Source organism: Hyperolius riggenbachi, chromosome 6, assembly GCF_040937935.1.
Source record: "Hyperolius riggenbachi isolate aHypRig1 chromosome 6, aHypRig1.pri, whole genome shotgun sequence".
In the NCBI taxonomy this organism is placed as follows: Eukaryota; Metazoa; Chordata; class Amphibia; order Anura; family Hyperoliidae; genus Hyperolius; species Hyperolius riggenbachi.
In genome coordinates, this window is record NC_090651.1 from 54,063,524 (window position 1) to 54,076,335 (window position 12,812).

The window sequence follows — 12,812 nt, forward strand, 5'->3', positions numbered from 1 at the left end:
AACAGGAAAGAACGCAGGGGTGGAGGGGTTGCTCTTTGCTTTAGATCAGCTTTGAAAACCAGACCACTTACTGTAGGACCTACCAACTCGTTTGAATGCTTGGGGGTGCAACTTTCAGCTGAGAAAAACATTAACATATTGCTGATCTACCGCCCACCAGAAAAATACTCAGACTTCCTTAAGGAACTTGTAGATCTCCTAAGCAACCTAACACTGGCACACCCCAGATGGATTGTTCTTGGAGATTTCAATACATGGGTGGATGACTCCTCTTCGCAATTTGGAATACAGTTACCTCGTGCCTTACATGAACTGGGTTTCTTCCAATCAATCAGCTCTGCTACTCACAGGAGAGGTCACACTCTGGACCTTATATTCCATACTGGGCTGTCAATAGCCAATGTAGAAATTAATCCTGTTGCCTGGTCAGACCATCACACTATCCACTTCTCCCTCTCAATACCAGCTGTCAAACACCAGGTCAAGAATCAAATAAAATATCGCCGCTTAAAAGGGCTAACACCTCAAGATATCCGAGATAACCTTAGCTTTGATGAATTGACTGAATCCAGTTTGGACCCTGATACTCTGGTGTTTAAATACAACAAATGTGTGTCCTCCACCTTTGAGACCATTGCTCCTCTGTGCACCAAATATCTTACTCCACACCATCATGCACAATGGTTTGATAATGCCATAAAAGAGCTGAAAAGACGAGGCCGAAAACTTGAGAGACTGTGGTGCAAATCTCAATCCCCAGAAGACAAACATGCCTTAATCCTCCACTTGAAGAACTACCAAAAGGTAATCACGGGAAAAAAAATCATCCTTTCTATCACAAGAGATTGCAAATGCAGTTAACAAACCAGCCCAACTGTTCCGCACAGTGGAAAAACTCTGCAACCCGGCATGTCAAAAACTTAATATCGAGTCTTCAAAGGACCTCTGTGACCAATTTGCCCACTTCTTCACAGACAAAGTCTCCGCTATAAGGTCCGCCATCCAACTTACAGCATCTGAGCCTAATATAGAGCCGAAAACCATTAGCAGAGACAACGTAACACCTTGGTCAAACTTCAAAGAAATTGATGAAGAAGTCACATCAAGCATCCTCCTTCACCTCCGCCTAACTACCTATGACCTGGATCCTGGCCCAACACAGTTCATGTTGAACTGCCCCGACCTGTTCGTACCGGTATTCCTCAAAATTGTTAACTGTTCCTTACAGTCAGGGATATTTCCTGCTTTACTGAAGGAAGCAATCAGGCCTCTCCTTAAAAAACCCTCCCTGGACCCTGATGCAATGACCAGCTACAGACCTGTCTCTAACCTCCCCTTTCTGGGCAAGCTAATTGAAAAAGCTGTCTACCTCCAGCTAGAAGCCAAAATCCTACAAAACAACAGTTATGACCCATTCCAGTCTGGCTTCAGGAAACACCACAGCACTGAAACTGCCCTCATCCAAATATGCAACCACCTGCTCATGGCAAGAGACAGAGGAGAGTGCTCGATCCTCATACTGCTAGATGTTTCTGCAGCCTTTGATACAGTTGACCATGACATCTTGATAAACAGGCTACAGGAATACTGCGGCATTGATGGCATAGTTCTTCAGTGGTTCCAATCCTTCTTGAGTGGCAGAACCCACAAAGTATCTATGGGGCCATTCCTGTCCACCCCTGTATCACTTAAATATGGGGTGCCCCAGGGCTTAATCCTCTCTCCGCTGCTTTTCACGATTTACATGATACCGCTTGGAAAACGAATCCAAAAACATGGCCTGACATACCACTGCTATGCAGACGACACCCAACTATATATTTCCTTCAAGCCTGGTGTGACAAACCCCACTCGAACTATAAACGCCTGCTTACGTGAATTACAGCAATGGATGAATGACAACTGGCTGAAACTAAATGCAGACAAAACTGAAGTCCTTCTGATTGGAGGGCAGAGCATGATAACAAAACAACTTAACTTGCAGTCTTCACCACTGGGAATAGGAGGCACGGATCTACGCAGCTCTAATCATGTGCGTAGCCTGGGAGTTCTAATTGATGGGGACTTAAACTTCAGAACTCAAATCTCTGCTGTGGTGAAATCATCCTATTTTCACCTGAAGAACATTGCAAAAATCAAGCACCTCATACCCCCAGAAGATCTGCCAACCTTAGTTTATGCCTTCATCACATCCCGACTGGACTACTGCAATGCTCTCTACACTGGCCTTCCAAAAAAGGTCTTGTACCGCCTACAGCTGATACAGAATACTGCTGCCAGACTGCTAACCAACCAACCCCGTCACTGCCACATAACGCCAGTCCGGCACTCCCTTCACTGGCTACCTATAGAATGGAAAGTTCTATTCAAGATCGGCCTACTGACATTTAAATCCCTGAATAATCTAGGTCCTGAGTACATGAAAGATATGCTGCAGCTGCGTAGCAATCCCCGCATTCTCAGATCCACAGGTTCTAATAATCTAGTCATACCCAGAGTCCACTTGGAAACCTTTGGTCCCAGAGCCTTCTGTCATGCTGCTCCTACGTTTTGGAACTCCTTACCCTCAACAGATCAGGACAGCTCCATCCCTGGACGTGTTTAAATCCAGACTGAAAACCCACTTGTTCAGTTTGGCATTTGCAGAAATATAACTTTTGTTGTGTGAATACTTCATCCTACTACCAACTACTGAATCTGAGAGAGCCTAAGCGCTTTGAGTCCTATGGGAGAAAAGCACTTTAGAAATGTTATAGTATTGTATTGTAATGTATTATAAGTTAATTGGCTTTCCCATAAATTGGCCCTAGTCTATGATACATGCACTACACTACACATACATAGACATAGGACTATGGGCGGGACTAGATTTGAGCCCCTCTGAGGGACAGTTAGTGACAAGACAATATACTCTGTACAGCGCTGCATAATATGTTGGCACTAAATAAATAAATATACAAGTGTGTGGCCAGTGTTCAAAAATACTGTGGAATGGCTATCTTTCATGTACACATAAAAACAAAGTAATCAAGCTGAAACAAGGTGTACAAGTAATCATTACAATATATAGAACTGAAAATAAAAAGCTTTTCCCACTAAAAGCAGAATTTCCCTGTATATACGTTTTCAGTTTAAGTTCACATATTCAGCTAATGTGCGCCATCTGCTGACCAAAAACTATTATTGCAGAATCCTTTACATGCTAGATAGGGGTTGAGTCACAAAACTAACTTCAGCTGGTTCACATGGGCTTTTGCTTAGCATTTCGTTCAAACGCTGTTTTTTTTTTTTTCAAGAATGCCAGCCCTTAACAGCTTAGCTTTTAATGGCTTTTGAAGGCTTTTAATGGCTTTCAAGAGAGCATTGCATTTTCTGGGCTTTTGGTGGCTTTTACAGGAAGTATATGGAAAGGCTGGTCTTTTATGGGCTTTCAAACGCCTTCTAGAAGCTGCATGTTGCTTTTGAGATGATGAGACAGATGCTGGGATTAACTGCCAGGCTTTCATGAACGCCTGCAAAAGCTTGTCCTAAACGCTCCCATTCACTTGCATGGGAGGGAGGTAGATCCCTAAAAACGCTGCATTTAATGCCAGAAAAACGTCAGTGTGAACCAGCCATAAATTACTTACCTTATTTAAAGGACAACTGCAATGAGAGGGATATAGAGATTGCCATATTTATTTTCTTATGAACAATGCAGATTGCCTGGCTATCCTGTTGATCCTCTGCCTCTAATAAGTATAGACCTTGAACAAGCATATGCAGATCAGGCATTTCTCACATTATTGTCAGATCTGACAAGATTAGCTGCATGCTTGTTTCTGGTGTGAATTAGACACTACTGCAGCCAAATATATCAGCAGGACTGCCAGGCAACTGGTATTGTTTAGAAGGAAATAAAAATGGCAGCCTCCTTATACCTATCACTTTAGTAGTTCTGCGCCTGGGCAGTACGCTCCGGTCCACGTGGCGGTGATTGACAGCACCGCTCGCGCAGGCGCAGTACAGGCTGACCTCCAGGATGGCCTGACATCATCACCGCGGACCGGGAGGGAGCTGCGGTGAACGACTGCGGGGAGAGCTGCGGCGAGGGACATGCTGGGAGCTTGGGGCTGGACGAAGCCCCAGGTAAGTAGCCCTTATTTTACATCTAGAAGCCTGATAATTCCTTTAAGGTGCATAAACACCTTTGACTAATGTTGCTTGTCGGGATCGGGATCCAACCCCTCGGATGACATTACAGGGCCAACCCATACAGATGTGACAACGCGTCCGTTGCTATGCGGGGCAAGGCAAGGCAAGGACAATGAAGCAGCACTTATATGAGTTGACATTTCTCATGGGAAAGGGGGTATCGGCTGGCTACTGATTGGGATGAAGTTAAATTCTGGGTTAGAGTTCCTCTTCAATATGGTTCTATGAGGGAGGACTGGGGCAACAACTGTCATAGAGTACCCAGATAGCGCATGGTGACTCAGAAACTCCTACAGGTTTTGGGCCATTGTGTAATTGAAGGCAAACCCTGTAACGCTCACATATTTTAGCTGGTTTCCTTGTGCCATTTGCTAAACCACGTTGATCAGTAGAGAATCTTGTGATTGGACAGAGGATACAGCAGTCTGAGCTCCTGCCTGGGGATGTGGCAGACTTATACACTTTACATGACATATCAGAATCGGGTGTGTAGACACTCACTTGTTTGGCGCTCCATGGATATTGGTTAGCATGGTGAAATTAGTCCGTACGCTGCGTAGACTAGCAAGTACCTGGAAAGCAGAAACAGAATTGGTATGTTGATATACAACCTTAAACAGAACACAGGCTAAAACTTTACAAGATAAAACTTAAGTGAACTAAAACATTGCAATGTTCTCCAGCATTTTGTCTGAATTTACCATTTTTCCTATAAAAAATATGATGAAATATGTGCAAATGTATATACAATCCATTAGGGCCTGAGCCCACTGACGCTGTTGTGTCCACTTCTGTCTGTTTTTAAGCATCTGTAACATTGATGTGTAACTGAAAAGCGGACACAACTGTGTTAGTGGGCTCCGGCCCTTACTGACGAGATCTGAGAAACTCTTTTCATGCCTATTGTTTATGTGTTCTTCACCTTTAGCAGAATTCGGTACACTATACATTATATCTGTGGTCTCTGTTACTGCTGGTAAGGGATGGATTTCTGGAAAGGCCAAGGCCTTGGGTGACTGCTGCCCAAGGGGCGGCTGGGCATGGAAGAGGGGTGGCTCCATATGGGGAGAAGACTATAAATGGAAAAGGGAGGCTGCAAGTGGGGAACAACGGATTGAAGAAGGGAGCTACTGCCCAACAGAGCTGTACATGAATTCACTGAGGGGTATGGGGGTGACTGAGGGGTACAGCCAGCTATTGAGGACCTGTGGCATTCCCCCAGTTGTGGGTGGTGAAAAATGACAAGGACACAAAAGCAAGCAGGAGTCTTAATACTGGCCAAACATAATAATGCTCAGCGATCACCCCTTTCAGGCATGTCTGTGAATCAGGAATGTGTTTTATGCGTCTGTTTTATATGAACATATCAGACAAATTAAAGGGAACCTGAACTGAGAGGGATATGGGCTTTTCTTTTTACTCAACACCAGTTGCTTGGCAGTTCTGCTGATTTATTTGACTACAGTAGTGGCTGAATCACACACCTGAAACAAGCATGCAGCTAATACAGTCTGACTTCAGTCAGAGCACCTGATCTGCATGCTTGTTGAGGGGCTGTGGCTAAAAGCATTGGAGATACAGGATCAGCAGGAGAGTCGGGCAACCGGTATTATTTTATAAGGAAAAATTCATATCCTTCTCAGTTTAGGTTCCCTTTAAGCAAAAGGAAGTATCTGACAGCTGACATATAGGAGTTACTTTTTCCTCCACAAAAGTTGCATTTCCTTTTACACTTCTATGGCTGCACAAATGTAAGCAAAAACTGTTAAAAAATAAAAATAAAATAAAGGCCTACCTGGGCAAATGGAGTAACGATCAAGTCATCCCCATGCCTAAAAGAAAAGTAAGGAAAAAAAAAAAGTTTACAACAATTCCTTTACTGTCAAAATAACATCTAAAAGCAAAATATTATTTTACCCTTCAAATATGTCGATTAGTTCTACTAATCTGAGACCCCCTGTAAAGCCAGGTGCAGGATGAAGTGGCGGTACTGCTTATCGGGGTGTTGCTCTCAGTCTAGAGACAGGCTGTTTTAAAGCTGTTATTGGCTGAAATTGATTTTCAGACATGCCCCTCGTAAGCCTTTGAGGCTGAGAGCAGACTGAGATGGGAAACACTGAGGGCTGGAACCCACAGGAGCGCTTTTGGCAGCGTTTTGGCAGCAGTGCGATACGCTAGCAGTTTGCCAAAACGCTGGGCTAATGTTAATGGATGGGGCAACTTCCACAGGAGCGTTTGCGTTTCTCAGAAACGCAAACGCAGGACATGCAGCATTTTGGGAGCGTTATCGCTTCAATGTAAAGTATTGAACCGCTAGCGGAAACGCTCAGCAAAACCTAAACTGGGCGGTTTTGCTAGCGTTTTGCGGTTCAGCACACTGTAACAAAATGAAAAATAATTCACAGGACCAATCAGGATAAAAACGCAAAACGCAAAACGCTAGGCACCCGCTGGGGAAAAAAATACAATGTTGCAAAACACGACCAAAAACGCGCATGAATCCGCTTGCAAACCGCTCAGACAAAACGCTAGCGGTTGCGTTTTGCGTTTGCGGTTTTCAGTGGGTTCCAGGCCTGATGGCAAGTAGTCCAAGCACTACACTCTGAAGTTAGTTATGGTGAACTTCAGTGAACTGACAGATCAATATTATTATTAGCATTATTATTATTGTCATTAGACAGACAGGTACAGTAATATAATACTTTTCCCTGAGGTTCTGCTAACAACATTGGCTCCAATTGGGATTATGCTCCCAAAATTTAAATTTCAGTAACTACTATTATTTACATAATATAACATTGGAAAGCATTCCATGTGTGTAAAACCTGGGGGGGAAGGGGGGAGATTTCCCCCCCAGGCTGCCTCTCATTTAATGATTTAGGGCTGGCCGAACCACCAACTGTTTCGATAATTATTATCACATTGGATGAAAATCTGTACCGCAACAAGCATGCCCAATCAACGATTCGACTGATTTCGGGTGGAAATTGGTTGAATGTATCGATCTGAGATGCTGGGAAATCTCGGGCCGATGTGGTTGATCAAGTACGATAATCACAAATGATGAACGCGACAGAACCCCTGGCCGTTGTCCCTGAAAATGTATTATGTGCCCCACGGTGCCTGTGCATTTATAATTAACCTGTCACACTGTCCCTCGAGTGTCCTTGCTGTATTTCTGCATTGGCGCCCCACGTGACTACCGGCATATAGCATGTGGGGCGTATGTGGGATCTCATTTGGGCTTTGGCTACCGTGAAAACGGGTCTCTAGTTTGCGTTTTCCCCCCATGCCAAAAGGTCCCAGTCCTCTCCTGAGACCTATCCCGATACCATGCATTGTTCCACCCCCCCTTTTCCCAGCAGCTTTGAATGTATGTCTCTGACTGACACACTACAACTTCACTCTGCCACCAGTTGCTTCTACCCTGCAGCCAGCCACTCCTCTCTCCCTCACCCAGCACTACAAAGGAAGGGACTGAGATGTGTGAGAGGCTTGACCCCTAGCACATGCAGAGGTAAGGAGCCGGGCAGTAAAGAGATGTAAGGAGAACAGTACATCTCTATGCAGCAACTCCCCAAAAAGTCTCTCTCTCATGTGTTGCCAATTGTCAGTGAGGCTCTGCTGTTAACATCACCAGCCACTGGAGTCTTTTCCACACCTGAGTGACGAGGGGGTCACTTTCCTTACCTGCACTTCCAGTGGTCGCCTACCCTGCTGACGCAATTCCATGACTAGGGATGGTCGGAATGCCAATTTCCGATTCCGTGGTAAATCCGCATTCCGTCATGTACCGATTACCGTTTCCGCTACCAATTTCCGCATTCCAATGCGGAATTTCTGCCGGAAATCGCGGAAATTCCCCCTAACTTTAACATCGATTTGTTCAGAAGATTCTGTTTAATAAACCCTGAAAATTTGGTGTTTCTAGGACTTAATGTAAAATGCAGAAAATCTGCATCTGGCCATTTTCTGCATTTTACATTACAGTAAAAATCCGCCGACTTTAGCGGTTAATAGCAAAGCCCCCTTAAGTCCTAGAAACACCAAATTTTCAGGGTTTATTAAACTGAATCTTGTGCACAAGATACAAAAAGAGTTTTCAAAAAGACCTTATAGTTTTTGAGAAAATCGATGTTAAAGTCGGGTGGAATTTCCGCGATTTCCGGCAGAAATTTGCGCGATTTCCGGCAGAAATCCGCCTACGGCACTTGCATTACCGATTTCCGCATTCCGATGCGGAAATGTAATTTCCGATCGGAATTTCGGAAATTGCATTTCCGCGGAATCCGAATGAGCATCCCTATCCATGACTACCACACTTAAGTATTTATTCGTGGATCTTATGAGTTGAATAGTTTCTGAAGTGACTTATTGGAAAAAAAATAGTGGGAAAACTCTGGATGGTCCAAGAGTCTTAATGGATCCTCCTACAGCAAAGGTCCAGCACAGGGTTCCCTTTTCTAGCTATTCAACCCAGCGAGTTAGAAAGATTTTGCATCTGGACAGCACATGCGCAAGTATGGACCATGCATGCCCAGTAGAACAATGCACTAGTATGGACCATGCGTGTCCACTAGAACAAAGCACTAGTATGGACCATGCGTGTCCAGTAGAACAAAGCACTAGTATGGACCATGCGTGTCCAGTAGAACAAAGCACTAGTATGGACCATGCGTGTCCAGTAGAACAAAGCACTAGTATGGACCATGCATGTCCAGTAGAACAAAGCACTAGTATGGACCATGCGTGTCCAGTAGAACAAAGCACTAGTATGGACCATGCGTGTCCAGTAGAACAAAGCACTAGTATGGACCATGCGTGTCCAGTAGAACAAAGCACTAGTATGGACCATGCATGTCCAGTAGAACAAAGCACTAGTATGGACCATGCGTGTCCAGTAGAACAAAGCACTAGTATGGACCATGCGTGTCCAGTAGAACAAAGCACTAGTATGGACCATGCGTGTCCAGTGGAACAAAGCACTAGTATGGGCCATGCATGTCCAGTAGAACAAAGCACTAGTATGGACCATGCGTGTCCAGTAGAACAAAGCACTAATATGGACCATGCGTGTCCAGTAGAACAAAGCACTAGTATGGACCATGCGTGTCCAGTAGAACAAAGCACTAGTATGGACCATGCATGTCCAGTAGAACAAAGCACTAGTATGGACCATGCGTGTCCAGTAGAACAAAGCACTAGTATGGACCATGCGTGTCCAGTAGAACAAAGCACTAGTATGGACCATGCGTGTCCAGTAGAACAAAGCACTAGTATGGACCATGCGTGTCCAGTAGAACAAAGCACTAATATGGACCATGCGTGTCCAGTAGAACAAAGCACTAGTATGGACCATGCATGTCCAGTAGAACAAAGCACTAGTATGGACCATGCGTGTCCAGTAGAACAAAGCACTAGTATGGACCATGCGTGTCCAGTAGAACAATGCACTAGTATGGACCATGCGTGTCCAGTAGAACAAAGCACTAATATGGACCATGCGTGTCCAGTAGAACAAAGCACTAATATGGACCATGCGTGTCCAGTGGAACAAAGCACTAGTATGGACCATGCATGTCCAGTAGAACAAAGCACTAATATGGACCATGCGTGTCCAGTAGAACAAAGCACTAGTATGGACCATGCGTGTCCAGTGGAACAAAGCACTAGTATGGACCATGCGTGTCCAGTAGAACAAAGCACTAGTATGGACCATGCGTGTCCAGTGGAACAAAGCACTAGTATGGACCATGCATGTCCAGTAGAACAAAGCACTAGTATGGACCATGCGTGTCCAGTGGAACAAAGCACTAATATGGACCATGCGTGTCCAGTAGAACAAAGCACTAGTATGGACCATGCGTGTCCAGTGGAACAAAGCACTAGTATGGACCCATGCGTGTCCAGTAGAACAAAGCACTAGTATGGACCATGCGTGTCCAGTAGAACAAAGCACTAGTATGGACCATGCGTGTCCAGTGGAACAAAGCACTAGTATGGACCATGCATGTCCAGTAGAACAAAGCACTAGTATGGACCATGCGTGTCCAGTAGAACAAAGCACTAGCACATATAGGAAAAAAGCCTTGCACAAGTGGCTTCATTCTCCTGGGCAGACCTTCTTCGCACATGGCCAGTCCGAATGCGCTTGTCCATGGTCCATGTATGCGGGCAGAAGATCAAGAAGGCTCCTGCACCAGAACAGTGGGCCTCTAAGAGGACTCAGGAAGCTTCTGGACCATCAAGCGGATTCCAGCTACTGAGGAATCTATCTTTTTCGCACTCCCCACTTCAGGTGTGCTTTACCTGACAATTTATCTTACCTTTTTTTGTTTTATCTCACAACTTATATCTCCTTATTGATTTATTTAATTTGCCTTATATTTGAGATAAAGTAAGGCAAGATAATTCATGAGATATTTCTCTAGTCCTCTGTTGTTGGGAATGCTACACCCTACTGACTCTGAGGTTTCCTCATTTCCTGCTCCTTGGTGCCAGGTTTATTTTACACTAGCTTGGACACTATAGCTCCCCGAGTAACCACCAATCCATTAGCAGGTATCCATATGGAAGTGTAACTTACTGCTCGCTTGCAGCCGAGGAGTTCCTGGACATAGTCTTTGGTGAGAGGTCATAGTCACTGTCTGAGCGGTACAGGAAGGACTCACGCCTCTGGTTGTGGCTGGGGAAGTTAGTGTGAAGCACGAGGCCGGATCCGGGGCTAGCCTGAGGGTCCAGGGGGCTGCGTCCTGCATTCGGGCCATTTTCAACATCAAAACTGCAAAAACAAGCAGAAGAAAAGGACTGTAAATATGGGAGCAAAACAATGAGGATTATCATTATACACCGACTTTATATTTGAAAGTACTGAAAATAGTCACTAGATGGCACTGTGTGCATGCACTATAAATTGCTGTACAGTAAATTCTGGTACTCTGTTCCTGTATTACAGATTTGGGATAACATTACTCTGACTCGCAGTGGATGGGCTGACGGCTGCAATGATTTTCCATTGGCACCCGTTCTAGTTTTGTCTGTTGCAGAAAAATTTGACCTGCGCACTTTTTTGATGTATGGTGCGCTGCCGACCTGGATGAGCAGGGGACTCTGCAATGTACAGAACAGTGCAGACTTAAAGGACACCTGAAGTAAGAGGTATGCAGGCTGCCATATTTATTTCCTAAAAGAGGAACTGTAACAACATATAGTAGAATGCAGACGATGATTCAGGATACCCACTTTTATTTTAAATATCCTTTTTTCAGCATCAGAAACACTTCCTGTACCTATTTATTGTGGTATATATATATATATATATATATATATATATATATATATATATTGGCATTTAGCCCTGCCCTCCCATTGAGACTTATCCTGGCCCTATTAAGCGCGGAATTCTAACTCAGCCCCTCCCCCCCAGTTGTCTGACCACCCTGTGCCTTCTGTCGACTTGAAGAAGCTTTTACTGTCTATCATGGGATCACCGCACTGCACGAATCAGTATTTCAAATGACCCTGTGGCACAGTGCGGTGACAGGGTCATATGCATAGGCCCGCCCCTGTTCAGTGACATACCCCCTGCTGGAAAGGAAGTACGTCACAGGAAATCCTACTGCATAATCTGTGCGGTGATCATACAGTAATGCACTGTTGACTTTGCGTTGGGATTGCGGAGATTTGGCTACTTCCATCGCACAGTGTTGCATTAAGTATGAAAGTTTCCATACTAATACTTTCATTGACTTAGCAACCTCTTGCGGCAAAATTACTTACCACAATGCCATAGTGTAAAAGGGCCCTGAGTCACCCTAAATAATGTTTGTAATTGTTTCAGGGGGCAGACCCCCCTGCTGCTCAGCTTTTTGCCGAGTACCCTTCTCTATGGAGAGAGGGGGAGGGAGGGTGATCAGGAGCATGCTGTCAGGCAAGGTTTTTCTTGCAGGGTTTAATCCTTTCCATGTTTTGAAGTCTTTGGGTCACTGGTGATGTCCCCCCCCCCTCCCACCCCAAGTTTCCAAAGCTCTTCAGAAACCACTGCTTGTGCTGCCATGACCCGCCCCCAGTTCCGCAGCCACCATTGAGGCAGAAGTTCCCGAGCTAGAATAGGTGAGTATTTAACTCCACAACCCCCCCCCCCCCAATCATTAAAAACGAATCTGTCATGATAGGCTCTGTCATTCTTTTCTTAGGCAATCTTTAAGTTTCACTTTATTGTATTTTGTATGCAGTCTGGGATTGCGTAAATCAAAATTGTCAAGAAGAACATTTGAATGGCTCAGAATTCCAAGGTTCGTACAATTTCATTTTACTTTTTTTTTTTTTTTTTAGCCGAGAGCCAATCGCCCTCTTTATAAATAGATCCCCAAATATGTTGGCTAGAGTCTTTTTTGAGTTTTGACGAGATTTGAAAGCGCTCTTACTGAGTGTATAGAAAACTGAAATAAAAAAAGCACAATAAAATAAATAAGATCTTAAAACAATACTCATCAGCGAGCTTCTGTGTAAGCGGAGGCTAATCCTGCAGCTGGTCACATGATCGCTCTGTGTACACGAAGGCTGCAGGGGACAGTGCAGTGTGGAGTGTGTTTACTAACAGGGCGTACTACCGGGGT

At 44.6% G+C, this 12,812-nt stretch overlaps 1 protein-coding gene across 5 annotated transcripts in view; it reads right to left on the reverse strand.

Moving 5' to 3' along the window:
- Positions 1 to 12,812, reverse strand: part of PDE4B (phosphodiesterase 4B) — a 559,327-nt gene that overhangs the window by 156,146 nt on the left and 390,369 nt on the right. For all 5 annotated transcript variants that reach the window (XM_068239291.1, XM_068239292.1, XM_068239295.1 and 2 more), the window contains 3 exons: positions 10,781 to 10,975; positions 5,990 to 6,026; positions 4,696 to 4,766 (listed from right to left, as the gene is read on the reverse strand). In XM_068239291.1, the coding sequence (XP_068095392.1) occupies positions 4,696 to 4,766; positions 5,990 to 6,026; positions 10,781 to 10,975 (303 nt within the window). The remainder of the gene's footprint in view (positions 1 to 4,695; positions 4,767 to 5,989; positions 6,027 to 10,780; positions 10,976 to 12,812) is intronic.